This window comes from Lichtheimia ornata, assembly GCF_029851405.1.
Source record: "Lichtheimia ornata isolate CBS 291.66 chromosome Unknown scaffold00031, whole genome shotgun sequence".
Taxonomy (NCBI): Eukaryota; Fungi; Mucoromycota; class Mucoromycetes; order Mucorales; family Lichtheimiaceae; genus Lichtheimia; species Lichtheimia ornata.
The window spans coordinates 258633-279139 of record NW_026695351.1 but is presented as its reverse complement, the minus strand read 5'-3'; the positions used below and the strand labels follow the sequence as shown (position 1 = coordinate 279139).

The following is a 20507-nucleotide window of genomic DNA, read 5'->3' as shown; positions in this document are numbered from 1 at the left end:
AGAGATGATCGTAAATGTTGTGCTCAAGATGAATGGCTCTAGGTTGGATATGACGCGTCAATCAACAAGCATCTCGTACGTCAAACTGATTTGAACGCAAAAAAGCATGGTTTATTCTGTTGATACAGGTGTCCGTGTGTTGTCTAGATGAATTTACTTGGTAGCGGCGAAGATCTTGGGAGCAGCCTAGATGATGAGGGATTATCATTAGATCAAGTCTACATGCCCCTTTCACCTTGACCCATAACCATTGCTTTTTACTTACACATTCGTCAGCGCAGTGCATGAAGTGGAAGAATTCCTCAATGCCTGTTTTTCATAAGAAAAGGAAAGCGTGAGTTGTCGAAGGTACATTTATCATCGTATTGTGGGGTTGCAAAAATCACGTACAGTTTTCATCAGAGCCGTTTTCGACACGTTCGTTGCATGCGTCAAGGTGCTTCTTCAAGGCGGAGCATTCGTTTGCGCACTCTATAAACATCATTGATAATCACATATGAGAAGACGTGTACCTGAAAATATGCAACACGTATCTATGTGCGTGTGTATGTGTATGTGCATAATATGCAATCATGTCCACCGTCATCTTACCTTCCATGATAGCTTCCTTAGGATCCTCAACCTCCTCTTCTTCTTCCTCTTCTTCCTCCTCGGCAGCAGGCTCCTCTTCAGCAGCAGGCTCCTCAGCGGCAGGTTGTTCTTCAACAACGGGTTCAGCTTGCTCAACGGCAGGTGCAGCGGCCTCTTCGGCGTAAGCAGTAGGGAAGATGCTGGAGAAGATATCGGTAAGACCCATTTTCAGAATGCAATTGGTATAAATGAGCTCGGAGTGGGGAGTGTGTAGAGAGAAAGAAGAAGTGTTTGCGATGTCGGCAACCCCGGCCTAATCACCAAGCCACCAATTCGGGCGGTAACTGATACACGTCAAAAATCGCCATCACCCAACCATGGTTTGCCTTTGATAGGTGATGATGGATAATCCCATAACCCCAACATGTCATCATCCCACTTCCATGCTAACAATAAATGAACCATCCGAGCAATATAATAAACCTTGTCAGTTGTCCCTGTCCGCTGATAGGTACGCTTTCAATGTTACATGCCTCTACAGCGAGCTTCATAAAGTCACTTCAATCTCATACACGATCAAAGGAATATAGCCAATCAAAGATTCAGTAGTCAAAGGGAATGCTTTTATGCCCAATTGGTCTATCGACACGAAATTACCTAGTCTGTGAATTTCCTCGTTATGTATGTATCTCGTAGCACAGCATGAATTTCCTCTTTATCTTCATCACTGATACCTCGCGTCCACCATCTGCATTTGATATATACACAATATGAATAAAGGGTATGGGAAGCAACGAGGCATCTTTATAAATATTTGGATCTACTGCTTCTCCTGCATGTATTCTACGAACTAACAAGAGAAAAAGACATGTCAGCCATTCTACAAGCCAGCAAAAAGGTATCAAAAAGCATACATACTTCGTCGATCAAGATTGGCCATGCACCCATCAAATCGTGCGCGTTGAGGTCGATGTTGGGTTGACTTGCAAAATCAAGAAACTATCCAATGATAACGTTAAAACCTGATACCCGATCGCATGCCTATCAATATCTCTTACCAAAGTCCAGGTATCCTTTGAGATGGCCTTGCCATGCTTTTCCTAAATCATCCCATCTTCATCAATCATCCCTTTTCAAAGAACCACGATACCCATCCATTCTTACTTCTAAAAAGGTGATCCAATCCTCCAACATGGTAAAGCGGTTATTGAGCAATAGTCGCCATAGCTCAATGGCAGCTTCGAGAGCTAAGAATGTGTAATTTAGAATCGGATATCAATTCAATAGAAGAAGCGTGATGAACTTACATAGGCTCTTTTGACCCTGTTCACGACCAAGGATAAATGCATAATTGTAGATGGCACGGAACTGTTCCGGATCGTCCAACAATTTCATCAGCTGGGGTAATTCTTCCTTCAACTCTTGGATCGTGTTGCATTGCAGCCGCACCATTCCTTGTACAAAGGGTTTGCGTTGGAACTCGCCCATCCGCTCTGATCCTAGCTGGTGTGACATGATCAAAAACTCAAACTGCGTCGGCTCGATACCCAAGTCTTGACAGAGCTCCATAGCACCCTCAATAGTGATCTTATCCTTTTCATCTTGATCTACATAGATATCCAAGTCATTCCTTATCATCCCACTACCTCTTGTAATACACTTACCTCTATATTTATCAAAGGTGCTTTCAATCTCGCTCACATTGCAGTTGGTATTGTTCGTTTGGGACCGAGGTTCAGAATCGTAATATGCATTGAGGGCGACATTGACATCCCAGTTGCTACTCTTTAACCGTTGAATCGCCTCTCGGTCACTGTAAAAGATAGTATAAGCTTATCGAGGCTGCATATTGGTTCGTGTGGAAGTGATTGGTAAGTTACGTTAGGCTGGTAAACTCCTTGAGACGTTTGACTTTTTCCAACTGGGAGCCCTTGACCTGCTATTATCCCGTGTAAGCGATAGAAGCAACATAAAGTAGTATAATTCTCTTACTGAAGCAGCCATATTCGAGTGCGTGTATGTGATAAGTATGTAGTCCCAAGGAAAGAGAGGGAAGAGAGAGTGTGTGTGGCGATTGTAAAACGGAGTTGCAGGTGTATCTGTATCACTATGTTGGAGCATCTTGTGTGTGTGAGATCAGCCTGTTGGCGGTTAGTAAATCTTGCATAAACATCGAACGTCAATGGCAGATACCCTTGCTCAATACAATAATAGTATATATCTTGTTTCATCGCAAAAGACCAAAATGGTCCCATTAGATCATATCCCATCAACTCACGTTCAGGTACATCTTTGAGAGTTCCCTTAGATCAACCCATTTCGACCAATCATCTCGCTGTGACACTGACAACACAATCCTGATCTTCATGTTCAATAATGTATTCTTTATAAATCAATGGGTACCACTAACAACGACTTCTTCACTATCGAGCACCATGCCTTCTTCATCCTCGTCTTCATCCTCGTTCCTTTCGTTGAAGCGATGTGATGTTGCTCCATTGGTTAATACGTCAGCGGATTGACTTGGTGTGTTCTCGTTGTCATTCTCGTTCTCCTCATCCGATGATTCATATCCACGATCCATATCCATGAGCATCTTTTGCATTTCATGCTAATAACCAAAAGCGATGAGTTGTCGGATCATACATAGGGCAAATGTAACCATTGACTTACTCCTTCAGCACGTTCACGCTCGATGGTTTGTTGTAGTTCCTTGATGTTGCTAATGAATCCTGAAAAGTTGCGTTTCCTCTCTTCAAAAGCTTCATCCTTCTTTGCCTTCTCCCGCTTCAACATTTCAATGTCTTCTTGTAGTTGTCGGATTGAACTAGGAAACCATATCCATTTGAGTATATCATTATCCAGGGGCAATAGCCATACTTACTCATGATACGTTGCTCTTTCTTCCAACTGCATAATCTCACGAGCAACTACATCGTACTCGAGCTTGTTGTTACGTATCCGCTGTGCTTCCTTGAGTTCATCCTTGAGAGATGCGATTTGTTCAGCAGTAGATCCAACTTGTTTGGCTATTGTAGCATCACAAAAGGTAAGCCATCCCATCCATCATCATAAGGCTGTTTCCTTTTTTACCTGTTTGATCACCAATGACACCATAACCCTCCACATCTTCGGCGTTGGCTTGTTGCAAAAGTGGATGACGTTCTATCGATGTCTGATAACTTGCAAGAAACAGCAGCATGGTCTCGTACGAGTATTGGCTATATCATTGTATGTGTTACGATACTGAATGGATACCACTGCGAGCTATTACTACTCACGCTGTTTCGATAGGTTCATTGGACAAGTTGGACATCCATGCGCTGGCCTTCTTTTGTAGATTCTTGATTTGCCGATCGTCCATGGCAAGGCGCATTTTCAGTGTGGCTGTAAAGGTAGTAAACGCATGGTTAGCTGATCGGGTTGGTGATCTATGTGTTTCAAGACTAGGAGTACATGCCATCGTCCATTCTGATATACGCTGTGTGTTTGGTCGTGAGTGATAAAGAGTAGCCGATATGCAGCTGCAGCAGCCCAAATTTTGTCACGAGTGGAAACCAACATCCGCCATGATCATTACCACCACCTCCTTCTTCCTTACACCAAGCACCATTGTTGTAGCACTATCTTCTTTTATAAAAGACGTCAAACAATGAAATATGGCATCGTGTTCTACTCTTAAAAAGGGGGAAGAGACTAGGGATAACCAAGCTACAGTGGATCATCGATCTTTTTTTCTACGGGACCATGGTGAGCAGTGCTGAAGGGGCAGAGAGAAAGAATTCACAAGCATGTAGCAGTGGATGGAGTTGTCGACCTTTCTGAGAACATCAAGCTATCCAAGCTATCGAGCACGTGGATTGGTTTGGCGTTGTTGGAAGAGCTCTTTGTGTGGTTTCACCACGACAATGAGAGTAGGATAACAATGAAGCATTACCAATGACCACAAGATCAACCCTAACTTGTGTAATTCGGGCTTTTGACAAGCGGTATGATGGAGGAGGAACATGATGATGCATGGCAACATCGTCTTTTTATTGACATGGTCGTGTGAATTTCTATGCTCACAAAAACAAAAGTGTGATAGGTGGTGCATGGGCTCATACATAAAGTGATGGGGCACCTATCCCAGGATCGTAACCATGAAGCCTCGGTATGATGATTGTCTCTGCATAATCGGCAACTTGACGTAACCAAATTGAAGCAGGTGGTAACACCTCCCATGACCTCAATTTGCCATGGCAACGATATGGCATTGAAAACATGCACAGCACACATAATCATGATGAACAATCGTTATGTTTGAAAATGATCAGATCCAGATAAGAAACGAGCAGACCCCTGCTAAGGAATGGATAAAGGTAGCTCATAGCCATCATCTTCAGGCACATCCACAAGTCATTGGTAGCTCAACAAGTACAAAGCAAATAAAGGCACGTTTTATTTTTCATCTTGATTAGGCTAGCTACAACAGCTTGTACTCTAAACATTAAAAACCTTTATTTACCGTGAGGTGGGTCGTTGAAGGTGGTGTTGACAACGCTGCTGCTCATCGGTTTCCTCATTGGCACTTGCAATGGAGGATGAGCTCATCTGCTTGAGTAGAGGAGTGAGTTCGAGGCTTGGGTGTCAAAAGCGAAAAGAAAAGAAAAAGGAACGCTATGCATAATTGTTGATGTGGTTCAGGCAACGACACGTCAATTGCAGCTATCATCACCTTCACTACTACTTTGGAAGCTTTGGATTGCTTTACCCAGTCATATCAACTGTCATAGCTCCATCCCACACCATTCATGCCCGAAAATGACAGAGCACCATACATTCAACATCTTCGTGTAGCCATTCCTTCTCCCAAGCACCGAATAAAAACTCGTGTTACGCCAAGATGAAGGAAACATACACGAGGCTTGGGATCCCAAAAGTCGATCCATAACCGTTCTAGTGGATTTGCTCCCCCATCCCTGTACCTTACCACGGCCAAAGTATACCAAATGGTAAAAAGAAGCTTTTTTGCCAAGAAGTTATTGTTGGTAACGGCTTTAGCGGAAATAACGGCATGCCAACATTTTTGGTTTGTTGGCTGAGGGCAGGATCGGCAATACCCGATATGCATTGACGGAGGACTAAAACAACCAATATATGCGTGAGATTTGTGCGTGTACCTTTGCGTAAAAGGATGCGAGCTGTGATATGGTAAGACAGGCGGAGTACTTTTTTTTTTGCACATCCTTCCCCTACTTTCCCAATCAGCCTGCTGCCATTGAGCAAAAGCAAATGCTGCAACCTTTTGCATACAAGGATGGTATCACGAAATGTAATGCAATGCGGAAGACATCCGATGCACTCGTCAATAATGATCACATCCTAACAATGCAAGTTAAAGAGAATAAAATGATTTGATTGCAGTGTTGGAAAACGACAGCTGTTCCGCAAAACAATGAGGTAGTTACCATAAAGAGCAAGGCTATCAATTACTGTGCAACAGTACATCACGCGGATCTGTGCGCTTCTTCAAGAAAGCTCACCCACTGTTATAAAACCAGGTGTTTGCATCAGGCACTATCCCTTTTTTCTCTTTTCTTCAATCAAAGCCCTTTTTCCTTCACTTTCTTTCAAGTGTGAATTCCTCACATCCACCACTATCCTTTCTTTCTTTTTCATTGCTGGTCAATCCCTCCACCCACCTCACAGTCATTTCACTTTTATCAACACAAACATCATCACAATGCTTTCCTTGTTGAGTCTTTTGACATTTTTATTCTTTTCCTTCTCTTTGGCCATTCCTGTGCCTGGCACTTTGAACGCCAAACCAACAACAACGACTACTACGACCACCACCACTACTACAGCAGTCAACGACAATGATCTCGTTATGATCCGTGATACCATTGAAGGATTTTACGAAACGATTGTCGACGAGGTGTTGAGCACACACACAGAGAACCTGCTTGTGCAGTTGACTCATTCATCTGCTGGTCGTCGTATGCATTTGCTTCAATCACAAGCTATGCAATTGTCCGATAGACCTATCCCTGGTAAGCATTAGCTCCTTTGTTCACCTTCTCTCTTTCTCTCCTTGTATCACAGTAAGACAAAGAAATTGAGGCTGACTTGGTTCTTCTTCCCACCACATAGGCACCTGTGTAGCCAAGCTTGGTAGTAACATTGGTCGCAGAATTCATGAGCAGAACGCTCTTGTCTTTGGCTCAATTCAAACAGTTGTGTCCGAAACCCTCCCCGCTGTATGGCCCGATTATCCTACCAATGACGTGGGTCGTCATCGTATGGTCAATCAGCAACAACAACTATTGGAACAAGATGACGCTATTGATGATTCATCCATGGTGGCTCAACACGAGGTCGCTTCGGCCTTGTATTCACTCAACATGGCTGTCAGTTATCATTTGCTCAACGTTTACGACGAGTTTGATCTTGAAAATGAATTACGCCAAGACTTGGCTGCTTGCGTCGAACAACAACAACAACAACTTGATATCAAACAACTCGAACAAAAAGAGGATGAAGGTATAATCGCATACCTCAGCGGTCTTGCATCTCGTGTCTTGCAACGATTTGTGCAGCTCAATCATGGTTGCCCTGGTGCTGCTTTCCTAAAATCGCATATGCAAGCGGTGCGTATTGATTTGCAAACCGAACTTGAAGCCCGTGTAGGCGACTTGGTCACCATTCTTTACAATGATCTCTACGACCAAGCTGCATTCTAAAGGTCTCCCTTTTTTCAGCATTCATATCGCCACACACACGCATTATACGCATTCATCATACCATTATACACATTCACACACACACACACACACCCAATTCCATTCCCTTTGCTCGTGCCCTTCCCCATTGTGCGTACTGTAAAAGATGTTGTGCTGGGCGCTTCATCAATATCAGTAGTAGCAGCAGGGCTGAGTGATTTTTCATTGTAATCCGACGAGCGACGACTTGCTCGTCCCCCACTAGTGTATCACCCCGTTTTGTTTCTTTTCTTGTGTAAAATAGGTTTTTCTCTTCTTGTCGATGTTTGATGTCTATAAAAAAAGTTGTCGACTCCAAAGAATGATCAACATCCCCCCCTTTATGGAGGCTGAGCCCACACCATGAACATGTAGAGGAGGAGGGCGAGAACACTAAGCCAATTGGGTCCATTGTTTGCCGAGCCAAAAAGAATTCCATGCACGCATTTTGTACAACAGTGATAATTTACACACACACATTATGTGGAGAGAGATAAACACACACATCAGGCATAGTTAAACGTTTGTATTGCGCAAGAGGGAATAAGAACGACACATGATTATTGTGGGGGTGGAAAAGGGGATGTTTTCTACAGCATGCAAAACACGGTAAAAAGATGAAAATATATATGGGTACGAATAATGTTGGTGTGGTGGAGGAGGAGATAAGTTGGTTGATGGGGTATTTATGCCAATTTTTTCGCCTTTGAAGAAGCAAGGACTGGTAATGCTTTTCGAATCCATCGTCGTCTTCTTGTGAGTGGTCGATCAGTGTCATTCTTGTTTGTTGTGCGATCACCAGACGAGGATCGAGGACGTGGATTCTGCCACCTGTGGTCAGTGTACACCCATCCTTTTTCGTCACATTCCACCATCGCCTATATAACAAAGGTGAGTATGGCGCTTTTTCTTTTCTCACACGCATGAATATGTAAAGAGAGAGAGGCGATCTGCACATACCACTACACAACACAATCACAAGGTCAGCACCCAAAACTTAATTTTCTCACACGTGAAAAATAGAAAACCTTCTTACCTATACCAAGCTGTTCATCGGTCCATGGCCCAGTAACATCCAATTCCCAATTACTATTCTCGTCCCACTCGTATGATGGTGGCGGCGGCATTTCATCCTTGGATGGCAATGGTTCTGATCCTGTCAAGTTTGACCATGCAACTCGCTCTGATCGTAGCAACTGTTTCCATAGCAATAGTTAGTCACCATGGATACCCTCTTTGCCTTGTATCATTGATCACCCATACCTGTGAAGTGAATCCACTGCCTGCCCACCAACGTTGATTCTCGTATACTGAGACGATGACTGGAGCTGTTAAAGGGACACCGTTGCTCTTACTACCATTACCCAATCTTGGAAACAAGATACGTGATACGAGTTCAAGGGCCGTCTGTAATAATTCCATGACAAATTGAATGCCTACTTCAGCAGCACTCCCCATCCATGTCTTGTTGAGCAAAATCACGAGGCCGACAAACATGATGATCCAACGGCCAAAGCACCAAAGCAAAGCTGAAAGAGCTGCCGTGACACCCAAAAGGAGCTGGTAAGCGAGAGGTGTGAGAGGAATGTGCTGGGCATGATAGGCGAGATTATCATAGATTCGTATAGCAAAGAGCATGGATTGTTGCATGGATTCAAGATTGCTGAAATACTCTGGGGAATTCTCATCATAGCGTGGCACCAAGACTTGTGATGCCGGAATCGATTGGACACCCACGCGGAAATACAACCAAACGATGAATACCGGCGGTGCAAACATGAGCAACATTGGATATAAACCTATATTTTTCACTCGAATGTCAACAACAAACAAATGGAAAACCACATGGCCTCTTATTCCACTTACATAGAACCACCCACGCTACCACACACATGCATGATGTTGGTATGTGTTGCCAAGCGTATACCTTGTAAAGCCAATGACTCAGATTGAAAAATGCCCTGGATCGTGCAACCACTCTTGTGAATGCTTTGGCGGTCAATTGAGGACTAAGTACGCCGTTTGCTTGAATAGACGATGTCATGGGTACAGCTGCCATGATGGTGTTTTGCACATGTTGTTTGATTGATTTACGATACGCCTTTACTGATCCACTTAACGAGGGTGTTGGTTGATGATGATGATGGTGATGATGATGATGGTTGGAAGTGACCGATCCTGCACCTGAAAACGTGGGTGAACGTAATGCTGTATCCATCATATCACTCGATCGATGCTGTCTATCGGGTGGTTCGGCAAGAGGCGGTGTACGTTTGGCTTGACGATCCTCGGTTGGAGACATAACCAGGCGTGTGGGAGACGAGTATTTGGATACTGATTCAGCTTCGGAATCCGTGATGGAGAGAGAATCAGGGCTCACTCGTCGTGGTGGACGACACTGCACTACCACTTTGCTGCATTCCTCATGACAACTGTATCCACATTCTATCATGTACGGATTTCGTTAATGAGAGGAGAAGGAGGAGGGTCATGGTATTACCGGCTGACTAACGCCAAATGAGACTTACCACTACATTGCACCCCTTGACGAGCAAGACCCCATAGTAACTTTTCGCAATAGTCGCAATAGACCAAGCCGTGAAAGTTTTTGTACTTGAATCGGTGGAATTTAGAAGTGGGTGAAGGCATAAAGGATAAAAAAGAGAGAGAGGGAGAGAGCCCTGTGCTCGGGAGCAATTCTAAAGGGAGAGGAATAAGCCAGAGCGCTTATAAATTATTGACGGACTTCACATACTTTCAGCTCTGCATAGCTATGATGCTGTTAGCCTGGTTCCTCAATCCGGCTTGTTAGCAAATAAGCTAAGACCAAGCTACCTACCACGGCAAAAGACCCAACAGGGTCTCTGCCATGGTAAGTGATGATGGAAATGACCGAAGTTAGCGATAAACCGGTATAATACTCATGAGAATTCCTTACGTTGCAATGAATCAGCACTCTATCCAAGCACACCTCGACCACCAAACAGCCAAACATGCGAACATCAGTTGGGGTAACAACGATATCAAACAACTGACTGAAGGTTATGGACAAGGTGGCAACCATGGTATCAACTTGTGGAAAAGAAAGAGAGAAGATAAAAAGTGATAATTTGAGAAATGAAAGCAATAACTCGAAGCCCTTATATATTAGATTCAGTCAGGGAGGGGCGACGCTCAATCGATATAGCTTTCATTTCAACCGGATTTTGGCCTTGCGCGCAATGTAATCTCATTGGTCAAATCTCTCAAAGGGATCTTGTGGCAAACAGGACCCTATAGTCGGTCTTTGCCTTTTTCTAACGAACAAATGCAGCTGACAACCAATCTTTTTATTTTTTGCAAGGAAGCTGATCATGCTTCTGGATAACAATTTATCAAGGCCAGATCTTGTTTTAGATGTAAACATAGGGCTTTTGAGAAGTCATTTCCTTTTACGTTTTCCGTACAACAAATACTGCAGTTGGATGCTACGCATCAATCCGGACTATAACCATATTTGGCGAACAAATGCAAATGTAGGCGATACCTTCGGGAATCATAAAACAATCTACAACTCTTACGGGTCATATACAGGTGTATGCAAACAAACCAATCACCCTCCTACAGGTAATAAACCTGAGCTTATTCCACACGATATTCAAATTGATCAAGTAATTCTTCCTCTACCCCTCTATCTCTCTCCCTCTCTGCAAACGAGTCACCCTTATACATAACATCCCTGTTGTTTCTCAATGGAATACCCACAAAGGCTCGATGACCTCGTCCCTCGTCTCGAACGGTTTCCCGATGAGCAAGATGCTACTGATGAAAATCCGACTCCAGCACGCAGAGCACCTACGAGATGTACGTACGTTACCCGAAGTTGTAAACTCAGAGGAATTCTACAGGATGATTTCAAGTATTTGGTGGTAAGGAATAGACGTCGTAATGAAAAGTTGTATCATAACTTGAATGTTGTAAAGGATGATTTTCGCCGGGTTGCAGAATATTTCCAAGTACTGCGGCGTGATGCTTTACTCCTTGCCAATCTACATATCAGGCGGTTATGTGAATTACGTGTAGACAACGGCAACGTAATCAATGGCGACATCGTACCGGACTTATTAACGCTGGCATTCTGGCGTCATTGCCTAGAACTTGTGGCATCTCCGTATCCAGGGACGCGTCGTATTACTAGAGTAAATGTTAATAATGGTACACCTTATCGATTATTCTGTTCTAATGACTGGATTGAAAGTTCCATGCAGAAGAATGGCATCAGCAGCTAGTCGTGACCTTCGATAATCACTACAATCCTTGTCGCCGCTATGACAGTAAGAAGATACTGGTATCACTATAAGGAATATATCTAAAACTTTACTTTAGATATTATGCAAATCGACCGGTATGACATACCATCGTATACATCTTTGGTACAATATATCGTGGCAGATACATTCACAACGAACGCCATCACAAGTAAGCATTATTTACCCAAATCATTTCGAGAAGAGTAACCATAACCATTACTATGACCATAGACGCAAAGGAACACCTGTGTGGGAATCTACTCATTTATATGAAGAGATCTTGGGAATCATTGTTCCTCCATGTCCATCCGAACCAGCTGCCTAGAAAGCCATCTGCATTAGGTATTCATAATACCTATAACAAAAGACTATTACTGACCACTATGAATGATTAATAGCAACCATGGCAACACATGCAATCAAACATCACCTTGAGTTTGATAACACCTTCGATTGGCTACAAAATCTACCTGAGAATGTGGTGAATCAAGCTCAACAATTCTACAAGTAAGTGTGATATATAATATCATCGCATTGGTATTCAAATTACATAGCCTTATTCTACCACGCTACATTCAAATTGTCCCCCCTGCCATGAATTTGGAGGATCTGGAAGATGAGGCTCTCGATCGAATCACCGTGATGCGGATAATGGATCTGTCATTTATCATGCTTCGTCAGGCAGAAACTCATCCATTGGCAAAGAAGTGGTCTATCCTACCATTAGCGAAGCATCAAATTGGTAATCTCCTGAGTCAAATACAAGGAACGATACGCTTATAGGGTTATAACATATAGGTTTTGTTGAATACGACACGGTGGGATTGTTCAAGTTTTTCCAATTGCTATATGGCCAAACAGGATCACAGAATCTAATCCCTCGGCCTATGATGGTAAGAGAATGTACATTGAAGGAAAATAGACCCACTTCACTATTATCCATGTTACTAGAATATCATTGGCCAAATGCATAACAGAACAGCATACAAGATGCTTATGGATGATTACGGGAATCAAGAGCAGCTATGGAATCAACTATTCCAATTGAACAAGATTGCACCATTTAACAATAGGCGCTCATTCAGCCGAACAAGTAAGTGCTATAACACCACATGGTAACATGTAAAATGCTGTCGTTACTCAACAAGCGGTATATAGCTGAGCAAAACCGAGACATAAAGCCATTTGGATTTGCATTTGCCATGCAGACCGACGGACACAGTGCACGTTTTCGATTCAAGATCCGTCGTGTCGGTGAGTGCATGAATACATTGAAGGATTCGAGTTGAAGTTATTAACAATTTTATCGATTAGAGCAATACCCCTCCTCTAAGAAGGAATTCAGCTTATTACCAAGAGGAGGAAACATGTCTGGATCTTTCCTTGGAAGAGGGATCTATCATACCAATAAAGAACCTATCGGTTTGAATGATGGTATACTCGCCAACGCCCGCATAGTTGGTATTGATCCTGGTAAAGAACGAAGACTTAAAGAGGTATACAACAAGGCTGACACCTTTCTTTGATAGGAATTCGAGATTTATTTACCGCCGTGTCAACAAGCAATGGGCATCTATTATCCCGTGACAATAGAGAGGTTGATGGTACCATAACAGCAATTTCGAACCGCGAATACCAGTAAGTGAGCGATGTAGGATAAAGGACGTTATAAAAACACTATTAAATAGAGAAAGGTCGGGATTTCAACATTCGTTACGAACCGAACTCAAGGCACGCCAACATTCTGGTATACAAGAATACTATGATGATCTTACAATGAATCCACCCACTGTCAGCTCTATGCAAAATTTCCAGCGACATATACGAGCCATAGCCCGTGTACATGACGAGTGAGTATTCCTAATTGGCAAGTAGCCGGGACGTTAATCAAATTAAATTACTAGGATACACGGATTTCATATCCGATACCGCCATCGTGAACGGCGAGAACGGAACCTTGCAAGACGCCAATCAACACTGGATACATTGGCTATCAGTATAACAAGATCCATTGCTCGGGTAAAGATATGATTTCACCAAGCAACGAAGTATTGTATTTAATCACATGGCAAACAGGGTAACATACCAAGAAAGCATGCATCGAAAAGAGAACGCAGACGCATAAGACGATCGGCACGACGATTGAACCAATTACAGCAATACCAAAATCTATTACAAGAGCACCACAATACACAACATCAACAGATGCTACAGCAAATGCAAGAAGCCAATCAACAGATAACTCAACAACTTCATCAACAACAAGCTGTATTAGACATTCTCGCATATCAGCAACGAGTTGTCCAAAACCTGAGACACGATATCATCCAACAAGGAAACCAGGTCCTTGAACAAGTGGAACAAAACCATTTACAAGCTCTATGGACGGCTTATCAAGATGAATTGGCTGCAATGGATCAACTTCATGTTGAGCAAAGAGTACAACTGGGTCAGGAACATGAGAACCAGAGGCAAGCCATGGAGGCAGAACAACAACAACAACGACAACAATTCATTCACCAACAACAGCAACCACCTCATACCATCATATCCTATGGAGACGCTGATTTACGTGGTACAATGCGTGGGCATGCACCTCTCCCAACAAAGGTATTTAATGCAATGTATGATCATTGTCCTCGCAGCTTTCTCACAATATCAATAAGACCTTTAGACAATACCTGGCAAAATACTGTCTGGTGATGTGCGTTGATGAGTTTAACACATCACAAATTTGCTCGCAATGCGACAATCGACTTGTTAATATTGTAGAAAATTACTATCGATGTAATCATAGGTAATGTGCATAGTATTTCCGTTACATCGTCTCTTACAACAAACATCTTCATATTTAGAACCAAAGTCTTCAATATTACCTTCAGAAACCATCATCGTCGTATACGATATTGTCTAAACGATGCTGGTGAACGTATGCACAGGACATCCGAATGCCAACAAGCACTTGATGCAGGTAGCAAGAGAAAGAAAAAACATCAATATCATGCCATTCACCACCTTTAATGTAGATCCCATCCCCAAGCAAATATGGTCTTTGAAAGTGTGCACGAATTGTGTAAGCGTCCATGCGAAAGCGGGCCCCGACAGACCACTTGTAGGTGTATTTCATTGGTACTAAGCTATAGGGAGCTAATTGTTTTAAAGATTGTGAACAGGGATATCAACGCCGCTGCGAACATGCATAGGATTCTGACCCAGTACATCGAAAACGGGGGGAGACCATTTGCGCTCTCAAGGGCAAACGCGTAAAGACCGAAGCAACGCCATGTGTTTCCCACGTTGGACATTTAGCTTATACATCTACATATATAATACTCTTGTCATGTGGTTATAACGTTTTGAGGATCATTCTCCTAGTCGGTTTTAAAAATGTTTATTTCTGTGTAGAGATCTTTTACTTTAGCTTCATAACGAAATGAGCAACCAGCCATCATTCCCAATTGACGAAGACATGGACCCTCGTACCCATTTGCTAATAGCATTGGGTTATATTGACAATGGCGAGGTAGAATAAATTCTTTCTTTATCACAAGGAAACTGAAACGCGTTATACAGCAAGGAGATCATATAAGAAGGAGCACCACCCTGACATCGGTAAAGAATTTCATGCAAGACACCTACCTCAATGCGTTAATCTTTAAATGTTTTTCCTTCAGATACCACCAGCACATCTTGAGCTGTTTATGAGAAGCAACAGGAACCTGGCAAGAGATGATGAAGAAACAATCCCGTCGCCTTCTGATCAGCCGTCCATGTCAAGTCAAGGCCATCCTCATCCACGACGACAACAACAGCAGCAACCACTTACAGGATCACCTATGAGTTTTGCCAGTCGACCGGAAGACGAGGAAACCGTTGATGAAATGGAAGAACGAATGCGTCGTACAATGATGATCCCATTCATCATGTGCTCAGGGGTTAATGAAGACAACAAGCAATTGTTACTGCGCCAAGTGGAACAAAGTGAACTGCAAATGATGGAAGTCGACGATATAACCAATGGATTCGACACCGTCACGCACATCATCGCGTCTATCAACAACAGGCGCCGCTGTGAGCGAACCAACGAATACCTATGTGGTCTCCTCCAAGGAAAATGGATTATTGACGAGACATGTATGAAGAATATTCTTAATACAAGGCTTGCTTTAGATGGAAGACTTATTGTATATAACAGGGATTACTGATAGCTGTGACCGAGGATACTGGTTACCAGAAGAACCTTATCTTGTACACGGGGATACAGCTAGTGAACACATGGATGCACCCATGCTTGCACGTCGGGCACTGGTTGAAGGAAGGGTATAAAAGACTAACATTGTTGATCGCAACGGTTTTATATATGCTAAACCAAAAGATAGGCATTACCTTTCATTGGCTTACATTTCTACTTGCATGGTGATTTCAGAGACCTTATACAAATGAGAGATATTACAATCCTTTGCGAAATGGGGGGAGGAACCCTGGTGGATCACCCTAACGTGGAAAGGTGTGTGGCGATAGTCAGCAATGGAAATGAGCATACAGCTACCATAAGAGAATTAAATCCTTATGCTCTAATACGGACTGTCGATTGGTTCATAAACACTGTTAGTAGAGGCATCGGTAGAGCCCTTCCTTAAGATTGAATTAAGTATGTAGCTTGTTGTATTAAAAATGTTTATTTCATGAGATACAAAGACGTATGGTGTTTTAAAGATGCGGTATTATCACTGGGGTAGGCAATTTCTTGTATCAGTCGTAATCAAATGATTGATAACAGCAAAACCCAAATCCTAGTAACATTGTCTTATTAGATCACGCTTTCATCATCTCCCAAGATCAAGACTTCCCATTGGAAATCATCTGACAACAAAGCCAACACAGATGTGTCTCAACGACGCATCAGAACTTTGAACTAAACACGTTGTTTGTACTTTGCACACTCCAAGAGTATTTTCATTGTGGCATACCTTTAATTTGTTCAACTTTAGTAAACTCTCCTTCACAATTGATTCCTTGCTACATCTGTTCAATGACCAAAGCAAATTCCCATGATCATCGTGTCACATTCGAGAACAACATTGTCATTGTCCTTATCGTAAAAAGAGGCCCTATATTGCTTGTGATGTGTTAAACATGTTAGCCTCGCCATGCGAGGATATTCAGCGTGTCAAAAAGACCTACTTTGGTAGGCCAAGTGACAGCCTTTGTTGTTCACTAAAATATATCACGCAGTAGATTCCGCAAAGGCAAGCATTATAATTAATCAACACCTTACTTGGATGAAGCGATATGCTTAATCATATTGCTACTATATTGACTTGACCCATTGGGATCATCGGCTGACAATAAACTCTCGGATCCGAGGCTTACGTGATGATGATCCTGTAGAGGGAGAGGAGGTACGCTTGAAATAGGAGGGCGATGTAAAGGTTGTCTTGTATGTGAATGAGATGGTAATGATGGAGGATGAAAAATTCCATTATTGTCCTCGATCCATGTATCTTTTGGGGAACTATGGTTCGTCTTATCCTCGGGTATTGCTGATATGACATTGGATTTACGTGGATACTGTTCTTCAGTTTGATCATCATCTTCGTCGTCCGATTGATGGTAGACATGTTCAATTCCTTCATCATGTTGAGTTCGTTTGGCTTCTCACGTTCATCCTCTGGTATGGCAATAATCATCCTTCTGTTGATGATTGGGCTGTTCAGATAACGAGGATTCATTGACGAAAGGCCTGAGATATTTCAATAAAAAAAGAGACGATGAAAGAATACGTTGAGAATCGATGTATATTCAAGTGCTGTCCTCAGCTACAATTGCAACATGTCTTATATACGTTTCTATGATACTTGTGGAATGGGACTATAAGGAAACGGGATGTATATATAAGGATCTCGGCTAAACATAGGATGATGGATGGCGTATGTATGGGTATAGATGCTGGTGATGGCGTTCTCCTTGTGATGGGGCGTAATCGTGGTGGCACCTTCGCTTGTGATCTTGTATTTGGTGATGGTCCATGGGCGTAATGATACTTGAAATACGACAAGGCCCATACTGATATTGATGGAAGATGAGGAGGAGGAGGATGCCGCATTGATGTTGTGCGTGTACTTGTTTCAGAGATATATACTGTTAAACAATGAGTAAACACGATGATAGTAATGAAATGACCATGACAATTACCTGTAACCACGGCAAAAAAGCTACGAGACGTATCATGACAACACCTGACAGGGGAAAATTTAGACTTTGTGCCTAATCGTGCTTGCCGTGTCACTGATGTAAAGCGTGCGTTGTCCATGACGGTAATAGAATCTTGTTGAAGGAGGATCATTATCATGCATAGATGATGTGTAATAGTATTCGTGAATGAAACATTGGCTATCCCTTCCTATGGCATCGTCGTCGTTACTGTAGGTGGATTGATTGTCGTTAAAAAAGCATGATGTGCTGGTATAGTCAAAAAGAAGAGAAAGAGAAGGGACGAATATTGGTCTCGTGAGCAACACCAGCAATATCCAAGAATGTTGTCCCGCTGATTTGGTTTCCTTCAGAGTTGAATCGTCTGATCATTCAATCTTCGTCGATTACAATAGCATCGTGGATCCCGCTGCTCTCACCAGCATGCTGAAGGTCAATCTGGTACACAAAAAGAGACTCATCAATGAAAGTTGCCACGTGTTTTCATGTCCACATCCACATACCCTGGTATCAATAGCTTCCAGGACGATAGGTAATACTTCGTGCTACGACTTTTGCACTCGCGTAGGATTAAAGATGTCACGTAAATCTCGTAATGGTTTCGAATCCAGCTAGAAAGGCAGTATTATTAGCATAAACATTACTCTCTACCATCATAGTAAAATACATACATATCCATATTTCTCCATAAAGACATCCTATAATCTTTGGTCCAACAGCCGGTTTTCATCTCTCAAACCACTCATGATTCTCGCTTTCCTTTATCGATCACATCTTGAGTCGTATACTTGTCAATCGTATGGCGTATATCGACAACCGCCCATCTCGCCACTGAATCCAGATATTCCTCGATAATATCATCTCGGCTATGAAGCTGCTTTGGTATCAACATAGGAAAGAAGGCGTTTGTAGTTGCAACATAATCACTGTTGGACCACAGGGCAGTTGTAATGATGACCATATTCATTCGACAGGCGGTGGATATAATCCAATCAAGGTCGTTGATACCATTGGTGAGGCATGTACTTATGTCGCTTATAAAGGGGTCCCTATTAGACTAGCCATCCTTTTGATATATAAATGATAGTATACCTACCACAAAGCTCCATCAAGGAACACAATCAAATGTCATTAGGCACTAAGAGCACTTGGTGTGAGTTACATAGGTGAATACAAGGTAGCCTCATTTTGGGGATTACATATAGGACTATCCTTGAGACTTACCAAAGATCATTCATCACGATATGAATACAAATAGAAAGAAAGGGCGTATGATAGTGCTGGCGACAACAGCCGTCTTTATATGTGAGTGGGCGCGGGAACTGTTGTCATGATGGATCAAACTGATAAAGTGGTCAAGCATCTTTGGAGTGCTTGGCCGAAGTGATGGAAAATCACAGCTGCTGCTTGAAAGGTGGGTTTTTGTAGGTGACATAAGCATGTTCCATTGATGAGTGCGTGATCACGTGTTGGTATGTTGTATGCATACAGCTTGATGGCCCATGCTTCAAAGAAAAGAGAACGTTTCCAAGACCACGATGAAGACAACCAACATGTGACCAAGCTAATGACAGTTACTGTAATCGATGTTGAGAAGAATAATCGTTGTAGAAGGGAGTAAGTGGTTGTGTGGTGTGAAAGAAAGGCGTATATGTTGTCAAAGAAAAAGTGTGTTGTAACAGTGTCTGTACTCGCCATGGGCTTGCAATTCAGTCGAATAGTATCGGTTCAAAGCAATGATGGGCTTGACATGATGGGGAGAAGCAGATGAAGCGTGCATAGCTTGCAGAATGGTCGAGTGTGGTAAAGATGAACACGTTGAGAAGCGTAATGGAAGAGAGAGAGAAAATGACCAGCAAGCGGAAGAGGAGCGAAAGTTGGGAGGCGTTTGACACCGTTACGAGGATGGCATACCAATGAATCTCCGAAGTGAGTGATACTTGATGTCGAATGCCTTGAGATGGATAAACATTGATAGCGCCAAAAAGACACATATTTAATACTGTTGCTTGTTGCTGATGCGATACATCCATAAGAGACGTACACTGCAGAGGGCTGTTGAAATCAATTGACCAAATAACGAGAACCATCCAAGACCAAGTAAATGTTGTTGACACTAAAGATGTGGACTCTGTTGCTCATTGCTGCTTATTGCTTGTAGATGATACGATCCACCGATAACAGGCATGCGTAGCAGGATATCCACTGAAAGGGCTGCCAACAACTAAGACCACATTAAGACGAGATAAAACTTGGCGACACCAAAAGGTATAGAACTTGTTGCCTTGCCGATACAGATGCAAATAAAAGGAAGTGTCCAATAGGTAGCACATTAACGAAAACAATCGAACGATGTAATAAGGCAAGATGGCACTGAAGGATGCTGTCGACGTTGCTCTTTGACCCGAATCCATAGAACGATACTTAGCAATGATAGCTGCATCCATGAATATTCCAAAGGACCAAAATACAAGTAGTTTGCTGGATGCACATATACTATAATAAAAGAGGGGTTGATTGGGATTGGAGCCAAACACGGATCATCCACTATTTACCAATGACAGCCATCGGAAACATGTCGACATCCAATGACAGCTTCATCCATGAAACCCAAAGAACCAGAAGACAAGTAGCTTGCTGAATAGACCACATACTACAACAAACGAAAGAGGTTGGCAGGCGTTGTAGAAAC

The 20507-nt window shown here is 42.6% G+C and overlaps 8 protein-coding genes across 8 annotated transcripts; 3 read left to right on the top strand and 5 right to left on the bottom strand.

The window, feature by feature from the left end:
• Positions 1–153: 153 nt before the first annotated feature.
• Positions 154–796, bottom strand: O0I10_006828 (uncharacterized protein; the record flags this gene model as incomplete). The annotated part of the gene is made up of 4 exons (XM_058486853.1): positions 154–186; positions 266–309; positions 391–471; positions 592–796. The coding sequence occupies 4 exons, from the start codon at positions 794–796 to the stop codon at positions 154–156; spliced, it is 363 nt and encodes a 120-aa protein (XP_058342439.1).
• A 594-nt stretch (positions 797–1390) lies between these two features.
• On the bottom strand, positions 1391–2574 carry O0I10_006827 (uncharacterized protein; the record flags this gene model as incomplete). The annotated part of the gene is made up of 8 exons (XM_058486852.1): positions 1391–1420; positions 1489–1569; positions 1629–1670; positions 1735–1817; positions 1878–2177; positions 2235–2383; positions 2451–2509; positions 2563–2574. 8 exons carry the CDS (start codon positions 2572–2574, stop codon positions 1391–1393), a joined length of 756 nt encoding a protein of 251 aa, XP_058342438.1.
• Positions 2575–2962: 388 nt separating this feature from the next.
• O0I10_006826 (uncharacterized protein) lies at positions 2963–4141 on the bottom strand (the record flags this gene model as incomplete). Its single annotated transcript, XM_058486851.1, has 7 exons — positions 2963–3181; positions 3244–3397; positions 3455–3599; positions 3664–3791; positions 3852–3957; positions 4031–4051; positions 4129–4141. The coding sequence occupies 7 exons, from the start codon at positions 4139–4141 to the stop codon at positions 2963–2965; spliced, it is 786 nt and encodes a 261-aa protein (XP_058342437.1).
• Positions 4142–6295: 2154 nt separating this feature from the next.
• O0I10_006825 (uncharacterized protein) lies at positions 6296–7295 on the top strand (the record flags this gene model as incomplete). The annotated part of the gene is made up of 2 exons (XM_058486850.1): positions 6296–6605; positions 6706–7295. The coding sequence occupies 2 exons, from the start codon at positions 6296–6298 to the stop codon at positions 7293–7295; spliced, it is 900 nt and encodes a 299-aa protein (XP_058342436.1).
• An 879-nt stretch (positions 7296–8174) lies between these two features.
• Positions 8175–9962, bottom strand: O0I10_006824 (uncharacterized protein; the record flags this gene model as incomplete). The annotated part of the gene is made up of 5 exons (XM_058486849.1): positions 8175–8191; positions 8350–8509; positions 8577–9112; positions 9180–9758; positions 9842–9962. The coding sequence occupies 5 exons, from the start codon at positions 9960–9962 to the stop codon at positions 8175–8177; spliced, it is 1413 nt and encodes a 470-aa protein (XP_058342435.1).
• A 1082-nt stretch (positions 9963–11044) lies between these two features.
• O0I10_006823 (uncharacterized protein) lies at positions 11045–14623 on the top strand (the record flags this gene model as incomplete). The annotated part of the gene is made up of 16 exons (XM_058486848.1): positions 11045–11491; positions 11551–11626; positions 11679–11771; positions 11834–11944; positions 12001–12109; positions 12157–12344; positions 12401–12495; positions 12554–12695; positions 12761–12856; positions 12917–13075; positions 13132–13240; positions 13291–13452; positions 13507–13621; positions 13679–14212; positions 14269–14399; positions 14458–14623. 16 exons carry the CDS (start codon positions 11045–11047, stop codon positions 14621–14623), a joined length of 2733 nt encoding a protein of 910 aa, XP_058342434.1.
• Positions 14624–15035: 412 nt separating this feature from the next.
• O0I10_006822 (uncharacterized protein) lies at positions 15036–16242 on the top strand (the record flags this gene model as incomplete). The annotated part of the gene is made up of 5 exons (XM_058486847.1): positions 15036–15125; positions 15176–15214; positions 15277–15736; positions 15798–15922; positions 15982–16242. 5 exons carry the CDS (start codon positions 15036–15038, stop codon positions 16240–16242), a joined length of 975 nt encoding a protein of 324 aa, XP_058342433.1.
• Positions 16243–19953: 3711 nt separating this feature from the next.
• Positions 19954–20262, bottom strand: O0I10_006821 (uncharacterized protein; the record flags this gene model as incomplete). The annotated part of the gene is made up of 1 exon (XM_058486846.1): positions 19954–20262. One exon carries the CDS (start codon positions 20260–20262, stop codon positions 19954–19956), a length of 309 nt encoding a protein of 102 aa, XP_058342432.1.
• Between the last annotated feature and the right edge of the window lie 245 nt (positions 20263–20507).